At 33.8% G+C, this 26,749-nt stretch overlaps 1 protein-coding gene across 1 annotated transcript in view; it reads left to right on the top strand.

Moving 5' to 3' along the window:
• Positions 1-6,592, top strand: part of VTA1 (vesicle trafficking 1) — an 80,616-nt gene extending 74,024 nt beyond the window's left edge. The window contains exon 8 of the mRNA XM_074309674.1: positions 6,091-6,592. Within this exon, the coding sequence (XP_074165775.1) occupies positions 6,091-6,236 (146 nt within the window). The 3' untranslated portion in view covers positions 6,237-6,592. The remainder of the gene's footprint in view (positions 1-6,090) is intronic.
• Positions 6,593-26,749: the final 20,157 nt, after the last annotated feature.

Below are 26,749 nucleotides of genomic sequence, written 5' to 3'. Positions count from 1 at the left end.
TACTTTAACACTATTGAGACCCTTTCAGGGAGTCCACAAAGTCAAAAGTATTTTTATTATAATATCAAGAGGTTTTAATTCTAGCGTGGTAAATATTGTTAGGTGTAACCAATATTATTGTTGTTCATACTTCATTTTCAAAGAATACTAATGATATCACACTGTTGAGGTCAGGGTATGGTATATTTTACTATGGCTTTTTAGTGCAGTATGAGTTTGGAAAGCACAGCCATAGATCCAGCCTAGATGGATCATTAGGATATTTAGGATGGAGGTGGCTCTGGATTTTTGCAGCTCAGCTTTCCATTATGCTTCTATGATTTCATTTTGTTCATGGAATATAGCACCTTCTTTGATATAAGCAAATGTGTTCATGATGGACAGCCCTATGTCAATGTTCCCCATGTCTCACAGTCACTGCTAAAGTTCTTCAGAGATACCATGAGAGTATCTTTATACCACTTCTTATGATCACCATGTAAAAGCTTACCTTATGGGAATTTTCTGTAAAATAGTCTTTTGGGTAAGTTTCCATTTGACTCAAATAAAAATTATGAGGTTTTCTAAGACCTTTGAAAACATTGCCTTATTGATAATGTCCTTCATTTGACATTTTCCAGATTGTCATTTACCTTTCTATTATATGATTGCTGAGACTAGTTACATTATTACATATATAATCTAACCAAGAAAAAATACAATGAAATTTTTATTTTTTCTCATCCTGGTCATTAGACCTATCCTTTTACTCTAATATCACATAACATTTATCAGTTCGCATCTCACACTAATTGTACTAAGAGTCTATTGCATTAAAACTACTTTGTGTTTTTGTTCATCTGAATGATTTTTTTTTTGACCCGAGTATATGAATGAATTTTTAAAAAAACATTAAGTGGTCACTGTTTGCTAAGTACTAAGTACTGTTTTACCCCTCTGGTTCTGGAATATCAGGTATTTTTTTTTCCTTGATAATTTATTGAAATATGATGTCTAAGCTTTTTTTTTTTTTTTTAATCATGACTCCCAGGTAGTCCAATAATTCTTAAAATCATTTCTTAGATCTATTTTTCAAATAAGTTTTTTCCAATGAGCTAAAATTCTGATAGTGTACATAATAATAATATAAGAGACTTTAGAAACAAGGCAGATGGAATTATTTCATCATTCTTACAGTTCAGCAGTTAAATAGATGATGCATCCTCTTCAATCATATTTCCATTGAGAAGATCATATACATTCCTATTGTTGAACCATTTGACAATGCTGAGGATTTGAATGGCAAGAACCTTCTTTTCACTAGCTATAATTTCTGGAGAAGTAAAGATTGTAAGGGCAGTTAGTTGCTATGTTATATTGTAGATGTTTCTTTCATGGGTGAGGAGGGCTACAGAAACGGGGCTGGAAATAGGACTGGTATTCTGGTAAGCATTGTTATACTCCTGGCTCTTGGGCTTAGGATCTTGGGCATTTTCCAGGATCTAAAGAAAAGAAGAGGTGGCAGTGGTTTGATTCTCCTAGCACACACTGACTCCTCTCTGTCTCCCAGCATGACTTGCTAGATTGTTTGTCAATACAAGCAGTTAGTGAGGTTGAATGGTATTGGAGAAGCTTACCCCAGATAGTGACTGCTTGGGACTGGGCTGAAAACATGACTAGTAGTCTAGAGGATGTAAGGTTTTGCCTACATTTTTTCTCATTTCCAGTTTTTTGAAATGTGTTTGCTTGCTTGTTTCCTCCATTCTGCTCATCATTTCTTAAAGCATAATAATATTCCATAACACTCATATGAAACAACTTGTTCAGCCATTCTTCAGTTGATGGACATCCTCTCGATTTCCAATTCCTTGCCACCATAAAAGAGCTGTATAAATATTTTTACACATATTGGTTCTTTTCTTTTTTTTTTTTTTTTTTTTTTTTTTTTCTTTTTCTTTTTTTGTCTTTTACCTCTTTGGGTAGTAGTTGTATTGCTTGATTAAAGGGTATGTACAGTTTTATAGCTCTTTAGCTATAGTTCCAAATTCCTGTCCAGAATAGTAGATTAGTGTTTTACTTTTCCCATGTATTTTCCAACATTTGTCATTTTCTTTTTCTGTCATGTTAGCCAGACTGACAGTTGTGAGATAATAGCTCTGAGTTGTTTGAATTTACATTTCTACTATAGTTTGCTACATTCAGTAATGATTTAGAGCATTTGTTCATATGTCTATAGGTAACTTTGATGACTTTGAAAAATGCTTGTTCATATCTTTTATCCCTCTGTATCTCGGCCTCTCTCTGTCTCCTTCATCTTTATTTCTCTCTTTTTCCTTCTCTCTCCCTTTTTATGTTGTTCATTCTCAAAAGTATATGTTCATGTTTTCTCCTAAAGGATTATGCTCACTTTTATTGGGTAGGTGATTCTTATTTGTAATCCTAGCTCTTTTGCCCTTTGGATTATTATATTCCAAGTCCTCTGATTCTTTAATGTAAAGCTGCCAAATCTTATGTTATCTTGGCTTTGACTCCATGATCTTTGAATTGTTTCTTTTTGACTGTTTGCAATATTTTTCTCTTTGGTCTGGGTGATCTGGGATTTAGCTGTAATATTCCGGGGAGTTTTGATTTTGAGATCCCTTTCAGGAGTTGAATGATGGATTCTTTCAATTTCTGTTTTACCCCTCTGGTTCTGGAATATCAGGGATTTTTTTTTTCCTTGATAATTTGTTGAAATATGATGTCTAAGCTTTTTTTTTTTTTTTTTTAATCATGACTTCCAGGTAGTCCAATAATTCTTAAATCATTTCTTAGATCTATTTTTCAAATAAGTTGTTTTCTAATGAAATGTTTCACATTTCCTTCTATTTTTTTTTCATTTTTTGGTTTTGTTTGTTAATGTCATAAAAATCATTATCTTCCATTTGGTCAATTCTAACTTTTAAGGAATTTATTTTCTTCAGTGAGCTTTTGTATTTCCTTTCCATTCGGTCATTTCTACTTTTTAATAAATTCTCTTCAGTGAATTTTTATATCTTTTCCCATTTCACCAATTCTGCTTTTGATGGCATTCTTCTCTTTATTGGATTTTTGTGCCTCTTTTACTATTTGGCTATTATGTTGTTTTTTTTTTTAAGATACTGGTTTTTTGGGGGGCAGTTAGGTGGCACAGTGAATAGAACACCAGCCCTGAAGTCAAGAGGATATGAGTTCAAATCCAACCTCAACCACAATACTTCCTAGCTATGTGACCCTGAGCAAGTCACTTAACCTCAGTTGCCTCACCAAAAACAAAAGGATACTGGTTTTTCCTACATTTTTTATGTCTCCTTTTGGTAAAGGTAAAGCTTGGTAGCTTTTGATTCTTTTTTCATGTTTTTTTGTTTTGTTTTGTTTTTGCATCTCTCTTTTTTCCCCCCAATTTTTCCTCTATGTCTTTTACTTGATTTTAAAATTCTTTTTGAGTTCTTTCATGGTCTGAGATTAATCCATATTTTGCTTTGAGGCTTTGGATGCAGGAGTTTTTAACTTTATTTTTTTTCTTCTTTGAAACCATATTGTCTAGTCAGAATTTTTTTTTCTTGTTGTTTATATATTTTCCAACCTATTTCTTGACTTTAAACTTTTATCTCTGCTTCCTAAATAGAGGGGCTATTCCAAGCTTTACGCTTCAGGTATTTTTGTGCAGATATCCAAATAGTAATAGGGAGCAATTGGCATTTATTTAATAAAGGATGAAATGGTCAGAACAGTGCTTTGTATGGGAGCTGCAAGAGAAGACAAGCACAGACTCAAGAAATGTCTATGACTTAACTTGTTTAGTGGCTGTTTGAGTAGAGGAGATAACCTATACCAGAAGGAGGTAAAGTGACTTAACCAGGGCTATGCAAGTAAATAAACAACAGTCTTGAGCAGTAGATCTTAACTTACTAGATTCTAGAGCCAGTGCTCTCTCTACTGTCCCTTGAAAATCTGGGCTTACTCTTTGTGACTTAACCTCTCTGGTCCTCAACGGCCTCACTTGTAATATGAAGGATTTTGGATCTGTAACCTCAAAAGCCTCTTCTGTCTCTAAATCTGTAGTCCTATAAACTGGCCAGACTCTACCTGAAGCCCTGTGATCACTTAACAGATTAATGACTAGGATAGTGAAGGACGTTGAGTCCATACTATATGAAGATCTAGCTGTTGAAGGAAATAGTTATTTATTGTTTTTAATTTGCATTTCTCTAAGCAATAAGCATTTTTTATATGAGATAGTTGGCTTTAATTTCTTGATCTGAAAGTTGCCTATTCATATCCTTGACATTTATCTGTTGGAGAATGATTCATATTGTTATAAATTTTACTCAGTTGTCTAGAAATTGTCTGTAAATTTTTTTCCTATAATTGGTTCATAGATGCTGACTGAAGAGCAAAGTTGAATTATTTTTAAAAATCAGGTTTTGATTTTATTATTTTTCTAATGACATGTTATTTTGTTTTCCCATATAAAAAAAGTGCAACTGTTTGACATAATGGCTTTTCTATTTCTTTAATTTCACTTTAAGTTCTGAATATCTGGATTTGCTTTCTACTTCGATGACATGAAACATATAATTGCCACAGCTTCTCATTTGCCACTAATCAAGATTCATTAATTTACCCTTCTTTGATCCTTTGTTTTTATTAGTATTTTCATAAATTATCAAGAAAATAAATATTAATCACCTATTTCACAGGGGTAAATTAATTAATGATAGAATTTGGGGTTTTTTGTTTGTTTCATTCCACAGTAATTACCAGGCAGATCTAAAATTCATCATAAATAGAACTTTAAAGTAATTAAAAATTCATATTTTAAAATATGTTACCGATCTGACTATAACTTATTGTTTTTCATTATCCTAGTATTTTCTTCATTTTGTACAAAAAGTAAATTCTTTTCTTTCTCTGTCTTTCTCTGTCTCTCTCACACACACACAGATTTTTTTTTCCAATCAATAATCTCTAAATAGTAATCTAAGCAAACTTTTTCCCCAAGGCATTTTGATTTCAAGAGTTAATCAGGAAAGTTACTTTTGAAAAACTTAAAAGTTCTACTTAACATTAAATACTTAACTTTTAGAAGGTCTTATAATTTGTCATATTTTAAAATTCTACTACTTTTACTTTTAAAAAACCTTAATTGATTGCAACTTACTATAGTGTTATAAATTAGCTTTATTCTCACCCCAGAGTTTTTTTAATCTTATTGAAATACAGGAAATTCTTATAAGAAATGAAAAGACTCTTCTAAACAGATTATCATCTGTTGTGTTGTTGTACAAGGATTTTAGAGTTGTGAACATTTATTGTCCTGTTGTTATCTAGAGACCTTAGATACATGAAAAGGAAAAAAAAAAAAACATTTCTCATTATAATCTACACTGTAATCTCTGTAATTTCAGATACACAAAAATATAGCCACAAAAGTCATAACAGTTTGATAAGACTTTGGAAATGCTAGCTCATGCTTGATAGATCTCTTTTAAAAATTGTACAGATTAATAAAAATAAATATGGAATGATCATTCCTAGATTTAAAAAAATATGAGTAAACATTATAATCTTTGTTTTTCCCTCAAAAAAAGCAGTAACATAGTTCATATTGAGAAAAATTCCATTAAAAAAAAAAACATAAACTTTAATATGAAGTGGATTCCTTTATTTTTGTTTAGAGTGATAGAATTGTATTCTAGTTCAAATGGAGGCTGAAGCTTTAGTCTGTGTGTATTATTCCATGAAAAGACTTCAGTGATTCCAGCATAAACACAGAAACCACTGTCCTGATTTCATCCAGGATGTAACACTCTTGCAGTTAACTTGTTGGAGTATAAAAGCTTTTTTCTTGTTTCTGAAAAGGAAATTTTATTCTATATTTATATCATGCAATGAACGTATGTTTAGCTTTATTCTTTAAATTTCTGTCAAATGTCATAAATGAAATTGCATTAAAATAGAAGTGAAAATAAAATAACTTGAAAGTGATATTACATTAAGTACCTGAAATAAACATTGATTTAACCTAATTGGGTAGCTTGCATCCACTTTTTGTTGATTGTTAATTCTTTAATTACTCGTTTTTTGCAGGGGATATCCGTCTGACACCAGAGGACTTTGCCAGAGCTCAGAAATACTGCAAGTATGCAGGCAGTGCTTTACAATATGAAGATGTAAGCACTGCTGTGCAGAATCTACAGAAAGCCCTCAAGTTGCTGACTACAGGCAGAGAATGAAGCCTTTGTCCAAAACATTCATGTATTTTTGGCCTAAAGAACTATCCATTACTCCATCTTCAGCCCACCAGGAGCACAATAATAAGAAAGGCTCCAGTTCCATTGAATACGACAATAAAACCTGTGTTTATGTATCTGGTTCCTGCTGTAGCTTTCATCAGCAGCCTCAACCAGCTTTTATTTCCTACTTCATGGAACCAGTTGTGTTTGGGGCCAGTGGGCTGGTGTTAGCAAGATAATGAAAAATGCACAAGGGACTGTTGAAAACAATGAAAACAGAAATTTCAATAAAATCTATTTATACTGGGAATAACTTTAGTAATTCAATTTACATATATTATTAAAGAAAAGAAAAATATCTACAGATTATGTGCAGCCATAATGCTGTTTTACTATATTAATCTGAATTTAAATTTAACTTAAAGTATTCAAAAAAAAAAATTCTAGATCATATTTGAATTTTACCTCAAGAATTTTTTGGTAAAAATTGTTAGATAATCAGTGAAAGATCATTTTGAAAACTCAGTTTATGTTCATATTAAATGCTACTAAATTAAAGATAGGTAAATTTTTTTGACAGGAAATAGAGTAAAAAGGTAAAAAGGACTCAAGCACAATAAGTGCTCAGTGAATATTTGTCTAATTTAAACAATGCAGGTTTCAAAACTGCTTGGTTTTATATGTTGACTTTTGGAACAAATAAGAATGACTTTCACATAGGCAATTTAATTTTATATTTTCCTCAGAATGAAAACGCATTAATGTTAATGTCTCAGAATTTGGCCCTTTCAATTAAGATACTGAACTACTACTAGTGGAGCCTGTAGATTTTATAACTATGATTTTGGAGTTTGGAACTGTTTAGTGTGTAAACTTTATTTTGGGGATTATGGTGTTATGTGTTATGCCTGCATCCATATTATGTAAGAAATAAAAAAAAAAAAAGATTCTTTTAACTAGCATAACTTATTAAATGAGCCCAATGTTTGTTTTATACCACATATTGCAATAGATATGTTTAAGAGAAGATATTTTCAGTTGAGATTTAATAAGGACGGCTAGATGGCACAGTGGCTAGAATACCAACCTGGAATCAGGAGGACCTGAGTTGAACTCCAGCCTCACACACTTCAGACTTCCTAGCTGTGTGACCTTGGGCAAGTTGCTTAACCCTAATTGCCTTGCCCCCCCACCCCCCAAAAAAAAAGAGAGAGAGAGATGATGAAGATACAAACAATATAATCAAAGTGACAAAACATGTTATATGATTTATTTGTCAAATGAACAAATTTAGCATGTATATATTTAATAAGTCCTATTCATCTCACAAGTTCTGCTAATTTGACACCATATCTGAATAATAGCCACCAATTGTATTTTCATGAGTACATCTATTTTTTTTTAATTGATGCTTATCTTTGTTTGGATAGCCATCTATAAACTAAGAGGGTTTGTCTGTTTAGTATACATTTGTACCTCAGAATAAACTATTCCAAGGCATAGTAGAAAACTTAATTGTGATTTTCACCCAGCATCCCCATCTCTTATGTTTCAGAACAAATAGGTTTTTCAGAGCCTTAAATAAGATGTGTGTCTATTTAAGACATAGATGAAATACCAAAAGAATAAAAAATGCCTATAGGTATTTGCACAGACAAACCATATAACACTTTTATCAATACATATGTTAGATGTGGAAAATAGACAATAAATAGGGCCTAAAACGAAATATGAGGAAAGAGTCTGAAGAAATTGCAGTTCCCTAATGAAACCAAATTTCTCCTTGAAATAGAGATCTATATTTTCAGTGCCATTATTGCATGGTTATGAATTATGGGACAGTCTCCAAATAATTGAAGTTAGAAATCATTCAAAGGACACTACAGAAGCATATAACAATCATTAGTCTGTAACACATTACAAATGACTTACACAGATCTCATCTGTGAGATCTGTAACCAGGAAAAAAAAAATGAATTGGTTATATAGAACAAGAGAAATCAATGGATAGCTCACATGAACCAGTGGTAACCATGCAACATGTTCAGAATAGAAGGAAGACTCCAGTACATCCAATGGACTCCTGTATATTTCTAGGAGTACATGGATGAGAGTCACACAGGAAAGGCAAACATGCATAGGTTACTATCTGCATCATTAAAGGGAGTACATCAATCAAACATTTATTAAATAGTGTGTTTGAAGTACTCAGGATCCAAAGACAAAAGTAGCAGTCCTTATCCTCAAGGAGCTTACATTCTTTTGGAGGAAGTGATGGATAACTAAATACATGTAACAAAAATGTGTATGTATATACACACACATGTGGGCCAAATTAGGGAAGCAGTCAAAAGTTTTGTGAAGAAGTGGTTCCTGAACTAAACTTTTAAGAAAGCTTGAAATTCTAAGTTGAGAGGAGCAAGGAATATATGCCAGACTTGGTAGAAGACCTATTCAGAGTCATAGAAATGAGAGATAAAGTATTACATATGAGGAATAGCAATGACAACAAAGGGACTGCATAACATAACCCTGAAAAGGTAAGATGGTGACAGGTTGTGAAGGTGGCTTCAAATGCTAAACAGAGCAGGTTGTAACTTACACTAGAGTAATAGGAAGCCACCAGAGCAAATTGAGTAGAGAAGTGATATGACCAAACTTGTCTGTGCTTTAGGTGCGACAGACTCTCAGAAACTGGAAGATGGATTGGCTAAAGGAGAGATTAGAGCTAAGGAGACAAATTAGGAAACCATCCAGATAATGAGATCTTAAACTATGGACAATGGGATTAATTTTAGAACTATTTTTATCAGCTATGCAGAATGTGGGAAAAGCTGAAGACTCCAGGTTAAAAGACCATCGTTTTTTGAATTGGAAAAGAACTTAGATGTATAGACCAACCCCTCTCTGAAGATCCTCTACTACTACACTACTTCCCAAAGTTGTGAACATGAGTGGTGATGATGATAACTTGATATAGTTGTCAGACTTGACTCAGAATTACCCCCTCATATTTAGGTTTGATGTTAGAATAAAATGAGTCCGTTTTATCTAAACAAACAAATCAAAGGAAGAATAATCAATGAGAACATATATCTTCCCAGTGTTGGCCATACTAATTCTCATTCAAAAACTTTAGGGGCTAGAGCTCCTTATGTTTTTTTTATATTCTGATGAAGAGGAAGCCCCATTATCCAGTCTTTTTAATCAAGTCACAAGGAAAGAATATTACCTTTTAATAACCAGTTTAGCCTACATAGATCTTGGGAAAACTTGGCTCAGCCTATACCATGGCAGGGCCCTAGCATCAAGTGTGACAATATTTACACTTATGTATATGAAATAAGCTTAAGGCAACTTACAGATTTTCAGAACACAATTTGTAAAAATGCTGCCAATCCCCTACATACTGAGCATATTGGTTAAATTAGTATCAAGGAATAACTGAAGAAGATCTCCAGCATATTGGGTGGATCCCTGTAGGAAACTTATGGGAAGATAAGGATCAGAATGACACAATGCACAGACATAGATGGGTTATTAAGAAGGAATTTCCAAATTGATCACAAAAGCATTGGGATATTTGAGTAATGTAGGGTGATCAAAGATGGCCCTTATTCATATAATTGTCTCACAGATTATAATGTACTTTTTTTCCCAACCATAAAAAAATAGCACAATAGTTTTATTACAATTGAGGATTAAACAGTCTCAAAAATGATACTCTGTCTCTTACCTAGCACAAACACCTGTGTTTTGCTATTCAGTTCACCTTAAACCAATCTCATTTTAACTTTCCATTAGGCTTCACTTAATCTAATTTGCTAAATGTTCCCTGTAAAATAACCCTCTGAATCAGCCCAACCACTCTCCCGCTTTATGCAGGGCAAGAAAACTTAGAGGGCAGTTTCAACCATTATTCAAAACTAAATTTAATCTATTATTATTATTTGTGTATAAAGAGTTTATATTCATCTAATGCCTAACATAGTATTCTGAACACAATAAACCCTTAATGTTTGATAATTACATGTTACATAATAGGAATACCCTTCAGGTATGGGTTGGAGCAATTCTCAAATTCTGTGATTTTGTGTAGTGAACACCCAATGGTCTGTGCCATCTGTATCTTTAGTACACTATGGTAATTTATACTGATGACACAGATTTATCAAATAAAAGTTAATTATGTTTGTACACTTTACTTATTCACAGGAATTTGTGTAAAGATTTTAGAAAACTTCTCACCCAAAAGGGTTGAAATAAAAGTGCACATGCTGAAAAGGCTGATCTTTAATTGCCCAGAAACTTTCATTCCACGGTTATGGTTGGTAATTGAGTTCTTAAACATTGGGGAACTGAGGCCTTTTCTGACCTGTACAAAGACTATAATACTCACATAGATGTGTAATAAATACTGCTTGCTTGGCTTACTAGCTAGAATATATGGCTATTTATTGAAGTTCATAGGGTGGGCAATAAACATCCCTGTCTTAATATATAAGAATTGTCATTTTCTTTCTAAGAAAGTAATTCTTGTGTTTCTTATCAGTCTTTCTCCCTATAAGGAAGTTGTACAATATAAGGGTTTCATTCACACCATAGAAGAGGAATGTATTGCCTCAGTCCCACAATAGTTCAACATTTGAATGGGCACCTATAGATAAACACACATCCATACATACAATAGTGTATATGTATATGTGTATATAATACATATATATGTATATATATATGGAATGTGTGTGTGTGTTGTCTTTCTATAATTAAAATTATAGAAGGACAGTGAGTTCCCCAGATTTGAACAGGAGGAACTGGATTCCTTTTTTTAAAATACAAAGCTCCTTTACCAATTTCAAACTTCCCATGAAAGTTAAGACCTATCTTTTCAATACCAATATCCTATGGGTCTTTCTAGATGACAGCAAGACATAGAATATAGCTGCTACTAAATAAAAATAAATATATCACAGAGGGCAAAGATGGATATGAGCTGAAATGTAAAACTAATGAGGAATTTTAAAAGAACAAGAGTAAAAAAACATCATCAAGGAATAATTTAATAGAACAGAGAAGAAAGGCTGAGGACAACCAGATGCCTCACTAATATCCTTGCAGGGTCAGATGAAAGCAAGGAAGGCCTCCAGCCATTGAGTCAACCACTCTGTGCTGAACTTATGGAAGGAAAAAACAAGAATTTCCAAGCATTAGTAAGCATGGATAGGCTGCTTTCTGCATTGTAGGAGGGAACTCAAGTCAATGAGACCACAGATCCACTAGGATGTTTTGAATATCACCTTTCTCTCACAGAACCTTCAATTTTAGTAAACATAACCTCATAATTCGCCAAGCTAATCACCATTAGAAAGCAGTGGAGAGAGGGAGTGCAGTAGTTTCTTAGATCAAAATGGATGCTTAAATCTATTTCTAGTAATGTGTTTGGAAAGGTGTGACAAAAATTTCCCCTTCTACATAAAATGAGGAAGTTACAATTTAGAAATTGCCCGTCTGCACTCAGGTCTTTCCAACTAGAGGCATTGCATTCTGTTCATTTCACCACCAGTTGCCTCTAACATGTTTCAGTTTATATTCTGTTTCCCAAAAATGCTAAGATCAGTTCTGAAAAAATATGGAGTACAAAATCAGAGGCAGGCTATGTAATCAAATAATCCCTTCACTACAGACAGGAGACCTGGACTTCTGCCACCAGATGCTAAATGACTCAGGGTAATACACCTAAATCCTATTTCTTTAACTATAAAAAGGAAGAGATTAATCACAACTGGACCCTGAGGTAGCATTAAGTACCATAGAGCAAAGTACACATTTAACTAGGACAGTGTGGCATTGTTTCCTTTAGTATTTTGTGACTAGATATTTTGTGGTGTCTTCAAATTTTCCACCTTTCCACATTTAGGGAAAATAAAATACTTAATTTGAAGATTATAAGTTTTTAATCTTCACGAACATAATCATATCATTGTTCTACTACAAGTGGACCCCAGTTTTATCAGACAGGATATAAAATTTTAACTCCAGTCATAAGCCAGTTAACCTTACAGGTGTTTCTGTTTGAAATAATCAGTAACAAAATAACACTGACAAGAAGTTCATCATTTTAAATCTGAACTTCCTTTGCAGCATAATTTGTTAAAAGAAATTTTATTAAAATAATCTATCTCTTGTAAAGGAATATTTAATACTGTTGCCAATTTGAACATTTTATATTCTATCAGTATGATCCATGAGAAGAAACATCAACTTCACAAAGGTTGTTATAATCAGAGTTCCTTCTACATACATACATCTTGTGGATTGCTAGTAAAAGTGAGCAGTAGGTTTTTAATCCTTCAGAGTCAGACACTTCACACTAAGCTTTCACAGTTTAAATCCTGTCATTCATTCTATTTAATGAATAATATCCTCAAGCATTTTTGATCAATATGCTAAACATTAAGTAAATTCCTTCGAACAAATAGGAGATCAAGAACTAAGGAACAAACAATCTTCTATCCAACAAGTCTGAAATCTGTTTTCTTGGTAATGTGATTGTTAGTGGGGAGAAATCATGCGGAAATCAAAGCATGATGTTTTCATTATGTCATTTAAAATCAGACCTTTATACTCTACCTGAAGAATTCTCATTTTTTTTTTTCTTGTCATGTTTATTCAGCTTAACTTCAGAAGAGGAAGTTGAATAAATGGGCATCCTTTTCCTTATATTTCTTGTGAGTCCATTATACATTGACACAGTCCTTTCCCTGTTTTGGAGTTTAGGAATTTGGAGTTCACTGGTGGGGTTCATTAGAGTTCACTCATAAAGTACTAGACAAATCATAAGAACTGAGAAAATCCAAGTCTGCCATAAACTGGCTATTTAACCATGAGCAAGTGATCATATCTCTAGAATTTCTATAAAATGAGGGTGTTGCAAAGATTTAATCAAAGAAATATTTTAAAGCATCTATTATATGCCAAGTAATGTTCTAGGTTCTGGAATACAAAATCAAAACTCTGATATGATCTCTAAAGGTTTGGGTTTTTTTTTTTTCTGGTTCTTATATTTCACTTTCCCTTCTGTGGGATTGTATTGTCTTCAAGGACATCTGTGGAATATTCTACTTATATGCATCTTCCATGATTCCTAAGACAGACAAAGTGCTCAATAAATGCAGACTTATTGATTGTTGCTAATCATCTTACTCATGGATCCAAAATCTGAAATGTGATTTGTCAGCTTTAAGACATTGTCTTTGGAAAAAAAAAAAAAAAAAAAAAGACATTGTCTTTGTTCCAAATACCTCATAAACTCGTGGCCTGGTCTCATCTGCTATATTTTATGCTAAATAATCTATTTTTAATTTGGGGCAGCTAGGTGGATAGAAAGCTAGGCCTGAAGTCAGAAAGGCTCAACTTCATGAGTTCAAATCTATCTCTTTCACTTACTAGCTGTGTAACACTGGGCAGGCCACTTAGCCAGTTTATCTTGATTTTTTTCATCTGTAAAATAAGAAAAGGAAATGGCAAACCACTCTAGCATCTTTACTAAGAAAACTCCAAATGGGATCATAACTCATCAAACAGAATAAACAACAATCATTACTATTGGACTACCGTTTGAATTGTCTTTCACACTGTGTACTGTGTCTGCAATGTGACAGGACAATGGGGGAGGGCATCATACTGAATCTGTAATAAATAATGATGTTCAGATATCAAAATCTTGCTATATAATTTTATAACCTGACAAAACTCAATCTTAAGTCTCCAAACATTAGGTTTTAATAATTCTTTGCATGTGTAAAGTTTGCAAGCTGAGAAAAGTGATTTTCTTTTAATGAATTGCCACCTCCTACCCATAAAAAATATAAATATATATTAATTTATATTAATATAAAATAAATAAATATATATCATAAATACATTATATATTGAATAAATATATAATATAAATGTATAAGAATATATTCTGCATTAATAAATAAATATATTTATAAACTTCTATCTATATATTCTCCAGCTACATGAATAAACATAACCAAAAATATTTATCAATTCTGTCTTTTTAGTAGTACTACTTGGAAAGATCCCCTGATACTCCACCTTCCCTTAAAGTTTGCAATGGTATCCAGAAAGAGAACTAAAATTGAAAGCAGGAGAGATCTGGATTGTAATATTTGATCTGGCACCTATCAGTTATATAACTATATGTAAAGCAATCATTTGATCAATCAATAAATATTTCTTAATTGCCTACCTTACAGACTAGAGATACAAAAGGAAATAAGAGACCGTTATTACTTTCAAGGAGTTCACAATCCAATAGAAAAGACAACATTCAAACAAGTATATACAAACAAGCTACATACAGGATACATAGAAAATAATCAATACCAGAAAGGCACTAGAATTGAGAGGAGTTAGGAAAGGATTCCTGTAAAAGATGCAATTTTAGTTAAAACTTAAAAGGAGTCAGGATCTCAGGAGACAGAGTTGAGGAGGGTGAGCATTCCAGGCCTGGGAATGCTCACCAGCAGCCAGAAAAAATGTTCAGAGCAGAGAGGAAGCATCTTGTCTCTGAAACAACCTTCCTCTCAATTTGCTCTCAAGGCTGTGTGTGTCTCCTTTAAAACATTCCTGTATGACTTTTTTTTTTTTTTTTGCTCAAATACTTCACTAATCTAAATAATTTTCAGGAATACAAGGAAGTTTGAGTTTTTGCTTTCCTTGTATCTTGATTGTTGACACAATGCAGTCATTGACTGACTTAATACTTGTGCCTCTGAACTACAAATCCCCAAAACTCCTTATATACTTCATTATAGTGTCTGTAGTGTCCTGCAGTGTTAGCCATGTTTCTAATCCATACCACGTTTTCTAAAATCATAATTCTAAAATCTAAAATTCATAAATCACTATACCTATTAAACAAGATATTATTAGTGAAAGGTAACAGAATATATTGAAAGTATGTTAGTCATAGATTCAGGAGAGACCTGAATTCATCTTGATTCTAGCATTATTAATTATAGGACCACTATTTACCATCTAGGTCTGTTTCTTTATTTGTAGTACTGACTCATAGAATTGCTCTATATCAATGTTAGCTTTTATTTTTTGCATAAGGTCACATAAGTGCAATATCCTTAAAGAACTAAAATTTGAACCTAAGACTTCAGTGTACAGATTAATCTATTTACAATATCATATTGCTTCTCAGGAGCAGCTAGATGGTACAGTGTATCAATAAAGTGCCAGGTTTGGAGTTAGGAAAATTCATCTTGCTGAGTTCTAATCTTACTAGCTGTGTGATCCTAGGTAAGTCACTTAACCCTGTTTATCTTAGTTTTGTCATCTGTAAAATGAGCTGGAGAAGGTAGTAGCAAACTATTCCTGTATTTTTTGTCAAGAAAGGTCACAAAGACTGAAAAACAGCTGAACAACAAGGATTGCTTCCTCTGTGTATAGATTGCTTAGTATATACAAGATATTGAGCTAAATGCTTCAGGGGCATTATTTCAGTGGCCTCCCCACTTCCAGCTTACAACATGTTCCTATGAGGTCAAAATAGCAATTCCTAATTTGAAATACTGGTGACAAATTTACTTTCTCTTGGCCAAAAGGTAAATTTATTTAGAAGAGGTTACAGACAAAATGAAGAGACAATATAGGCACCAGGAGCTGTAAATACAAACTAGATTTGGGAGAGTAATAGGGTTACCAAGAAAAGGAGTTGGAAGAAGTCATTAAAGGAAAATGCCATGAAATGTGAGTATGCCATTGACTAGCAGGCTAAATCCATAGAGGAGTTTAGCAGACTAACCAGAATTAGCTATTGTAAAGAGAAAGATACCTTAAAGGCAAGAGTGATTTTAAACCTACTACTCACTTTTACTAGCAATCCACTTTCAGCAACTTTTGTGAGGCTGATACTTCTCATGGATCATACTGGTAGAATATAAAATATTCAAATTGACAACAGTATTATATGTTCCTTCACAGACGAAGATAGAGTACCTTATTCCAGGCTTAGTCCTGAAAAAGACTTAGCAAAGATCTTCATCAAAAGCACTTCTTTCATAAGGGAAATATAATCTTGGGGATTTCTCAGGGAAGGAGAGGAAATAAAGGTGGGAACAAGGATGCTGAGATGTTGACACTGCCTTGAAGATACTAAGAAAGACAGTCTTTGAAAGCCTGGGTTCCAACCTTGTTGCTTGTCCTTTGTTCTCCAAGAGGACCATGATATTAGGAAGGTGATGCTATAACATGCAAGTGAATTGGATTTAAGTGGGGGAGGGCTGTGTAAGGTTGCCTGCCTCACTTTTTCCTCTAAAGCCATCTGTGTTCAATGGCAAGATATAGATCAAGGTGACTGGAAATGGCCCTGGATCTATGCTAAGCATGGCAGTCTGGGCACCTTCTGGTTATCTTAACTATGGTAATAAGACAGTTTGGGAAACTAAGTTCCCAGGAAAAGTTTTTATTAGCATTTTCTGAGAAAGGGAGAGAAATAAGCTGATTTTAGGATTCACATAATTTACCACATGAAAGATAACAAATAGAAATCAATATATGATAATGGACAAATGATTGAAAAGATGAATAAATAAAACTATGGAAATTCAGAAGAGAGAGCACTTGGTATGAGAGAGAGAGCAGTATAGAAATGGAGACTTCACAGAAAACAAGAGGCATCCTGGTGGAGATCGCAAGATTTTCAAAGAGAAGAACTGTGTCATAATTGCAAACCCAAAACTTCTTAGGTGTGCAATCTTTGGCAAGTCATTTAATCCTTGGAAGTCTGTTTCCTTACTTAAGAGCCAAAGTCCAGCTAAGTGCTAGGAATACAAATACAAACAAAAAGACTCTCCCTGCCCTCTAAGAACTTACACTAATGGGAAAAAAACAACAAACAAAAGGAAGCTGAAAAGGGTGTGGAGAGAAGTCCTGGTGAGAAAAGAAGCCAAGCCTAGGCTAAGTACTCTCTCCTTCAATAGAGGTTTTGGCAAAGAGCCATTCCATAAGGTGGGGCCACCATTGGGACATTTGGTGATTCCTAAAGTGTGATATAAATGTGAGTTTTTATTAAAGTAACATTTGAGCTACCCTTTGGAACAAAATGATATTTAATATAGAATGACTTTTTTTTCCCTTTTTTTTTAAATTGAAATTTCTACTTACCTTCTTCTTTCTGTTTTCTTTTAGGCCTTTCAGTGCACAAAAATTCCAAAAAAATGTCATTTCCCAATTGTTTTCATTCCTGAAATACATCATGGTCTCAAGAAATTCATCATTCTTCAAGATGATATCAGTTCTGGAGCTCAAAGCCCCGTTCTCTGCCTTCCCAACCCCACTGGACTAGGTGGATACGAAAGAATACTTTTAAGAAGAATGCTGGGGGCACCCTTCTCATTCTGCCTGCATTCCCTTGGATTTCATCATGCTTCTTTTACCATTACCCCTCCTCCATCAGCTTCTTTGGGAAGAATGATTTTCCCATTAGATTATGAGTTCCTGTCTTGCCTTTCTTTGTGTTCTCTACACTTAGCCTGGGTAACAGTAAAGGTCTTTCTCCTATCTTTGGCACCCCAGGACACAATGTTCATAGCATATTGATGGGGGTTAAGGTCCCTTTAAGATTCCTTTCTAATTGCCCAACCCATGGCTGACCTTGATTCACAAATCCTGGTCAAAGACACCCTTTGAATATCCAGGCCCAGCCTCACTATCAGCTCAGCTTCCCCCAGCCCTCACCTGATCTGAGCTAACTGAAAAGCCCGCTAAGAATTTAGGGCCCATCATTTTCTAGGTATAAAAGAAATGAGCCAGAACGCCCTCTTTGCAGGAGCCTTCCCATGGTATCCTTCCAGCCATGTAAGGGTCCCTGCCAGCCCAGCAGCCACCTCAGGCCCTGGTGTCTTTCTAACTGAACTTTACTTCCAAATTCCTACAATAAACCTTTTATTTCTCAATCTAGGTTTTCGGGCCTGTAAATTCATTTTACAGGGGGGACACTGCGCCTCATGGGATTATCTATGTGCCGAGAAATGGGGTTCCCCCTTTCCTTTCCCCTCATTAATGTCAGAGTTACAATAAATCTGAGAAATGATGGAGTCCAACTCTCTCATTTAATATATTGATGTTCAGAGAAAGTCACACAAGCAGTAAGTGAAATATGCAAAGTTTAAATCCAGCATCCAACTGTTGCAGCTCAGTCATTTTTATGAGAATAAAACTCTGCTTGATCTGAGTCAGTCCTGTAAAATTATGTAAAATCACCAACAAAATGTCTCCTTTGATCTACAATCCCAAATGGTCTTGTATCCTCTGGAGCAAGATAAGCCTTCTTGAAGGAAGTCACTCCAGGCAAGATTTCATATTCACTTGAGAATTCTTTTAGACCCATGCAGAAAATGACCCTTTGCAGATCACTTCTCTCTTGAGAATGATATGGCCTCCAAGAGAAGCCCTCTGGGTGTTTCTTTAACAATAAACTTTTTACTATAGCCTTTGGGTTTAGCGAAATTCCTTCACAGCTAATGGGCCTTGGCAGCTGACCCTCACCCATTCCTGCCTCACCTCTTCTTAGGTACCTTCAATCCTCTTCAATTTCACTTGGGTCTAACTCTGTAATCCCATTTGGAGCTTTTCTTGGCAAAGATACTGGAATGGTTTTCCATTTCTTTCTCTAGTTCATTTTACTGATGAGAAAACTGAGGCAAACAGGGTTAAGTTACTGACCCAAGGTCACACAAGTTGTAAGTGTTTGAGGTCACATTTTAACTTAGGTCTTCTTGACTCCAGTGCTTTATCCAAGGTTTCACCTAACTGCAGTGAAAAATAGAGCATCTGATCATTCTCTTTTAGCTAGAGAGCCATCAAACTTAGCTAATGTAGAGCACAGCTCTTTATGGAAAATGGTTTCTCTTCATACTAATTCCAAATGTTCCAGGAGATTTCCCAGTAAAGCAACCACAAGTATATTTCTGAATACAAACGACAGTTCTTTTCTCTCTTTCTTTCTTCCTTTTCTTTTTCAGTCATTCTTATTTTTACTGGCTTAAGCTATTTCCCAATTTGGATTACACTGACACATAAAGTCCCACTCATGTGAATATTAGAGCCAAGGCAAGAGTGATTTTAATCCTTGTAATCAGAGTTATTATTTCATAATTATCTAACAGAATCAGGCAGTTTCCAAATGTTATTTTAGGGCCATAGGCGAGGATTCCTTTGAGAAAAGTTAGGCAGGTGTGCCCCAAGAAGGATATTAGTGCCAAATGGGTGAGCTGTTCTCCATTCTGAGTGTTGGAGTGACCCAGTAGTAAGGTCACACATAAGCATATTATAGTTCCCAGTATCCATTCAGAATCCCAAAACTAATTAGATCTATGATCATAATTCAGTCATTTAATTTGTCTCAATTTTCTTAACTGTTAAATGGAAACAGCATCACATTTATTAGGTGTCTGTTACATGTATATACTTTTAAAATGAGATTTCATTTCATGAAACTATTTCTTCTTACTGTATTATGGTGGGGTTTTTTTTTTGGTCCATTATATGGTGAGTTATTGAGAAAACAAATTCATCTTGTCTTAAAATCCCAAAGGAGAAGGAAGTAGGAGAAGATATGTCTGTTTTCATGAACAGTCAGAGGTGTGAAGTAAGCAATCTTGATTAGATCATCATGGACTGTGAGAAAAGTTGGCATATGCTTCCCTTAGCATGCTGGTTAGCAAGACATCCACCTGATTTCTTTTCCACACCAGAGGCCTGTCAAATGTGTGCAGCTGACTACACAAAGATGAAAGCCTAAACCCTGAATCCAAAAGCTATAAAATTATAAACAACTAGCCAATTTGCATTTGGAAAACAAGTACATTAAACCATGCAATTGTTTTTCACAGAACCAGTCCCACTGACTAATGAAATACAGACATGTTAGTTTTACCAGGCTCTAGAATATACAGTGTATAATAAAGTATGATATCTGGACCAGAGACAAAAGACAATGCCAGAGCTCATGTGTTGCCAGCTTTCCACTGTGTAGAGTCTAATTTAGTAGATAAATCTGCTTTCCACATTTTCTTAATCTCAACATGTTTATAAAGATAGCCAGATCTATATTTCATATGTTTTAAAGTCTCACAGTCATTCATGAGCTCCTGAACACAAAATGAAGTTGAACAAAACCTTTGACTCATTTTGAAAATTTTTCACTTGAATGTTAAATGTTTCCAGAATCATTTTAGAGTCAACCATCCAATACAACCACTACCTGAAAAATAATACACTCCACAGTATACCCAACAAATGGATATCCAATCTTTACCTAAAGACTTCCTATGAGAGGAAACCCACTGCTTCTGGGAAAAAAAAAAACAAAACATTTCACTTGAGAATAGTCTAACGATTTACAAGTTTTTACTCACGAAAAATTAAATGTGACTTCCCAACTTCCAACTACCTCTCCTAATTTAGCCTTCTGAGTTCAGACAAAATATTTTAAACCATCTTCCATGTGACAGACCTGCAAATCCTCGAAGATATCTATCATGTCCTCTTCTCTTCTTGAACAGTATCTTCAATTTAACCTGTCCTCAAAGGCCATACAATCACCCAGCCTTATGGTATTATCCAAAAGGCCTTGAATTTCCCCATAAGAGACACATATTTGTGCTTGTTAGAAAAATATCCTCTTTCCCAAAAGATTTACACAATCTAAAAAAGATTTCCTTTTGGGTAGAAGAGGCTGGCAAAACTCAGGAAATCCTTTCCCCTTGCTAGAAAGACAAGATTTTAGAAATCTTATCTGTGAGGATGAACAAAATGCAGTCAATGCTGGTGCTACTAAGTAGTTCTTTTTTAGGTTTAGAAATTCCTTTATCTTTACCAAATGATTTCCTCTATCCTGGGGAGTTATTTTAATATATGTTTCTTTTACATTAGAGATTTGGAATATATTTTAATTTTGTAATTGACAAATTCTAATTGCTTTTTTAAAAACTGTTCATTCCTTTGATCACTTATCTGTGGACTAATAGCTCTTGTTATTAATTCATTTTTAAATGGTAATATTTGTTGACCTACCAAGTAGCAGCAAAAATAAAGTTAGGTACCAAAATTATTTTGGAAAAATCATTCTATAAAAGAATGGCTGTGTCTTTCTAACAATGGAACTTCTAATGAAGTCAACATAGAGATACACATTGTAAAAAATATTAGTCAATAAATTTGATTTGTTTTCATTAGATTTAACCACTAGTTCTGGTACACTACAGAAATAGCCTCTGCAAAATGCAAATATGATGACCTTCTTAATGAACCAACCTTGACTTCAAGACTACATATAATATAAAGGTTGTCTTGCTTTATGCAAAAACAAATTCCTAAATAGCTTTGTAAAATTGTAATTCTTCAAACCAATTATGCATTTTCATTCATGTATAAGTTCAGCAAATCTCTATGAAACTATGAAACTTGTCTCAGCCTCTTGCTATTTCTTCCACATGAGAAAAATATGCTTTACCTAAGATGTCAAGATTTTTAAAAAATAAACAATTGCCCTCTTCAATGGATCAGCAAAATTCCTTCCTTTAGGCAAATCACTTAACCTTTCAGAATCCCAGGCAACCCTTTATTACTGTAAATTAGGGAACAGTTCTTATCATTACACTGGCACAGCCCTCAGCTTAGACTATTGTAATAATTTGCATTTGGCTTGTTAGTCACAAGTCTTTCCTCATTCTAGCCTATCCTTCAGCTATCAAATTGGTCTAAAGCACAGATTTGATCATGTTGTCCCCTACTTAATAAACCACTAAGGTTCCTATCATTTTCCTTGTTTGGTTTTCAAAGTCCTTCATAACCTATTCCCCTCTAACCAACCCCCCACTTATCCATACCCACACACCTTTTTAGTCTTCTTAAACCTTATTCTCCTCTTATACTCTGCAATTCATTGACAGAGGCTTTCTGTTTCCTCTGGCAAGACTATCTCCTAGATGTAGGTATTTTCATTAGCTATCCCCCACACTTGAAATATTGTCCCTCTTCATTTCCAACTCCAAACTTCCCTGGCTTTTTCCAAGTTCTAGATAAAATTCTACTTTCTATTTAAAGGAATTCTTTGTAATATTTGATTCTACGGCCTTGTCTCGGTTATTTTCAGTTTATTCTGACAATGACTTGTTTGTATGTAATTGTTTACATATTACCTCCCTCATTAGACTGATTTCCTTAAGAACAGAACATTGTCTTTTGGCTTTCTTTGTACCCAATGCTTACAGTACCTGATACATAGTGGGCACATAATGAATGTTTAGTGATTGATCCTAATTGGTAGGGAGAATCAGATACCAGAGAGCTTCTTATGCTGATTAGAGCACAGGTCCCAAAACAAGATAAGTCACAGGTGTAGAATACCATTCAAATAACAACTTGCTTTTTAATTGATAAAACTGATTCAGACATTAAGTAATTAATCAAGTAATTAGTGGTAGAGCTAGAACTTCAACAGAGTGGTAAAATTTCACTGTTTCAGAAAGCATTTTCCTTAACTCAAGTTTCAAGCAACTTCACCTCATTCTATTTGAAATGAAGTTGGCAGGCTATTTTTGTTCAGGCAGGAAGCTAATAAGCATGGTTTTTTTATGTTAAATGTAATAAAACTTTATTTTAAAATGCAAAAAACATCCTTAGTTTGCAGAGTTAAATAAAAGCTGGTCCTAGAATTATTTACACACACACACACACACACACACACACACACACACGCACACAAATGCCTTTATAATAATTTGATTTCATGGGGTTTTGTGTTTTTTTTTTTGTTTGTTTGTTTTTAGCATGAAGAGATCAAGATAAACCTTATACAGTAACATATACATGCATAAAAGATCAATGTTGTTTTTACAAGCAAGGCATTTTTTTTCTTTCATAATTTTTTCTGAACTTAATAAACATCAAACAAAATCATCATTTCCATATACAAGTAAAACAGAAAAAGAAGTTAGTACATAAAACTGTCAGTCTCTATTATGTAAAGCTTACTTTTTCTTTTAAATATGTAACAAATTCAATATGTGACTTTCAAAGTTGTCTTTTGGGGGGTCTTCCTCCAGTACTCTTCTGTGCATAATTTATTTATTTATACTAATGTAATTTTTTTAATGCTAGCTATTTTTTTCTTTTATATTTATCAATTATGCACAAAATTTTTGCATTAATTTTTGAAATTTTTAATTTTCAAATTTACTCTTCTCTTTATCCAGCCTTAAGAAGGCAAGCAATTGGACATAAATTATACATGTGAAGTCATGAAAAACATTTTTCCATCTTGCTATGTTCAAAAGAAAACAGAAACAAAAAACAAGAAAAATAAAGAAAAATTTAAAACTATGCTTTGATTTTCATTCAGACTCCACCAGCTCTTTTACTGAAAGTGGATAGCATATTTCATCATAAATTCTTCAGAATTTTCTTGGATCACTGTATTGCTCAAAGTAGCTAAGTCATTCACAATTGATCATCTTGCAATATTGTTAATATTTAATGTTCTGCTGGTTCTGCTCACTTTACTTTGTATTCATTTTTATAAATATCAGTTTTTTTTTCTGAACCTATCCTGCTTGTCATTTTTTAATAGTGCAAAACTATTTAATCATTCTCCTATATCACAGTTTGTTTAATCATTCCCCAATTGATATAAGGAAAATTCTAAATGTAATAATTTTCTCCACTGGTCACACCCCAATTCTACCTTAGTCAATAATTCCTTGGGAGGGAGAGTTTTGCTCATGATCACACAACTATTATATGTCAGAAGTACTGGAGTTCTTCTAACTCCAGGTCAATACTCCATTCATTATGGCACGCTGCCCATCAATAAAAATAATTTCTTGCATTTACATATAGCATTTTAGTGCTTTATCATATATGTTTTTCATCCAGATAATTCTTATTATTTTAAGTGGATATCATATAAAATATAGCATATTAGATTTCCATATACTGTTTAAATATAGTTCCAAGCAATTTGTATTATCCTTCTGTGGTTATTATCTGAGGGAAATAGAAAACAGAAGCATATCAAATGTGAGTTGAATGATTCTCAAAGATGTGGAAACTGTTATGCTCTGTGTCTTTATAAGCTTCTTCCTTGCTTTTCTCTTAAAAGCAGATTCATAGGTTGTGAGGAAATGACACAGGATACTTTATTTAAATAACTCTCTAAAGTTTGAAAGCTCATAGGTATTTGTTCTAAGATTCATAACCATTTCAATCAAAATATATACTTGAGATTTTAATTCCAGGATGTTATTTTTTTCCCTAATGAAATATCGTTTTTACTAAAGGAAGTAAGATGTATCAGATCAAATTCTATACTGGATACATCTTCCATTGACGTCAATATGTGCATATGCCTCCTCTGGATTTGATTTGGACCTGTGTACATTGTCATCCAAAATAAATAAGAATAGTTTGAACATGAATTTACCTAGAAAACAATGAAGTTTTATCTTAGGGAGAGATGAGTGGTGAGGTGGAGAAGAGGAGGAAAGAGGGGAGAAAGTAGTGTAGATGCATGTATGAATCTGACAAAATATTTAGCTCCTGAAGTGTGAAAGGCACAGGTTAGAACTGATAGATATAGTCATTTGTTCATTCACCCATTTATTCATCAAGTTAAGCCAGGTCAATAAACATGCACTGAGTCAGAAATTGGACTAAACTGGGGGAAAAACAAAAAGAAAAAAAAAAACATTAAGTAAAAAAGGGAGGGAGAGAAAACTGGAAGGATAAAGAGAGAAAGAAAGGAATGTAAAGAAAGATGGAGGAAGGGGGGGAAAAAGTCCCTACTTTCAAGAAACTCATTGAATAATATTATAGAAAATATGCAAGCAACTATATAAATGGGGGTTATTCAATAGAGAGAAGGCCTAATGTTAAGGAGGATCAGGAAAACCTTTTATAGAAGGTGAGATTTTACCTGGGACTTAAAAGTAAAGGGGCAAGTGAAGAATATGGTTACTCATCTTTGAGGAACTTTTCATATCCTTTGACAGCTTATCTGTAATGTTCTTAGTTCAGTTTTCTGGAGGTCTTTGGGGCAGCTTTCCTTTCAGCAGATTAATCACCACAAGAATGGCCAGGTGTGAAAGGCCAAATCCTTTATTATCTTCTTCAAAGTCTTATCTCCTTGCCTTGGGCTTCAGTGAGCTTTCTTAGAGCCCTTCCAGAGTTTTGGGTTAATTGGAGAAGCTAAGGAGGACAGGCCTACCACCACAATGCAGATGAAGATGGAAATGAATCTCTCTCCTTATCTTCAAGAGCTTGAGTTCCTGCCAGGATTCCTTTTGTCTTCTCTAGCTCTGAATCTGACTGAAGCTCCTAGCTTATATGCTCTACACTGAGTATAAATCAATCATTATATCACTAGGAAACCATTATTTGCTGTAGGATTAGATCAATCATACTTAATTTAGAGAACTATTAATCACCATGCTAAACTAGACAACTATTATCTTTATCAATTCCACTGAGTTAGCACCTTGTAAGAATCCTTGTTTCAGAGTTCTGGTCCATGACACTTAACCATTAAGGAATACCTTTTAGTATTATCTATTTGTTTTAATTCTCTAAATATCTTTGATGTCAGATCCTTAGCAGAAATATTTGCCTTTCTTTCTTCTCCTGTTTGAATAGATTTTATCCAGCAGTGTAAGCCATTTTTATTTAACTAAATTGAGAGGAAGAGCTATAGATAATATTATTTAAAATTTGCATAGTAAAAATCTCAAAAATAAACAAAAAGCAGTGCAAGGTATTAATAATATATGACCTTCCCTTGTAGGAAAATTCTACTATTAAAAATAAACAATGTGTAGTGTTAAGAAAAATTTGTTCCTAATATCTGTCTAAAATAAACACAGGCTTAGCTTCTAGGTTCATCATGATTCAATAAGAAAATAATCCCACAGGAAATCACATATACAGAGAGCACTTTTAGTGGCTCAGTTGTATCTTTTAGCTGCTCCCTTTATTGAAATAAAGCAGGCCAAATAGCTTTGGCTTTTGAGGACTTATAATTTAAAGACAAAGTAAACAAAAAAAGAGGAAACATAAGTGTGTGTGTGTGTGTGTGTGTGTGTGTGTGTGTGTGTGTGTGTGTGTGTGTGTGTGTGACTAATTGATGCAGGAGGCAAACAAAAATGAAAGGGGTAATAGAATGGAAGTCTTCATCAAGGATCTCATCACTGTTCCAGTGTCAATACTGACACAAGGATTAGTCAGGTAAGGAATGAATTCCCTTCCAATCTAAACTCGAAGAGAGGAGAGACCATAAAAAAGTGGCTTGACTGAATTAATAAGGGAAAGAAAGAAAGAAAGAAAGAAAGAAAGAAAGAAAGAAAGAAAGAAAGAAAGAAAGAAAGAAAGAAAGAAAGAAAGAAAGAAAGAAAGAAAGAAAGAAAGAAAGAAAGAAAGAAAGAAAGAAAGAAAGAAAG

This window comes from Sminthopsis crassicaudata, chromosome 4 (assembly GCF_048593235.1).
Source record: "Sminthopsis crassicaudata isolate SCR6 chromosome 4, ASM4859323v1, whole genome shotgun sequence".
NCBI lineage: Eukaryota > Metazoa > Chordata > Mammalia > Dasyuromorphia > Dasyuridae > Sminthopsis > Sminthopsis crassicaudata.
This window is presented reverse-complemented; position numbering and strand designations above follow the sequence as displayed.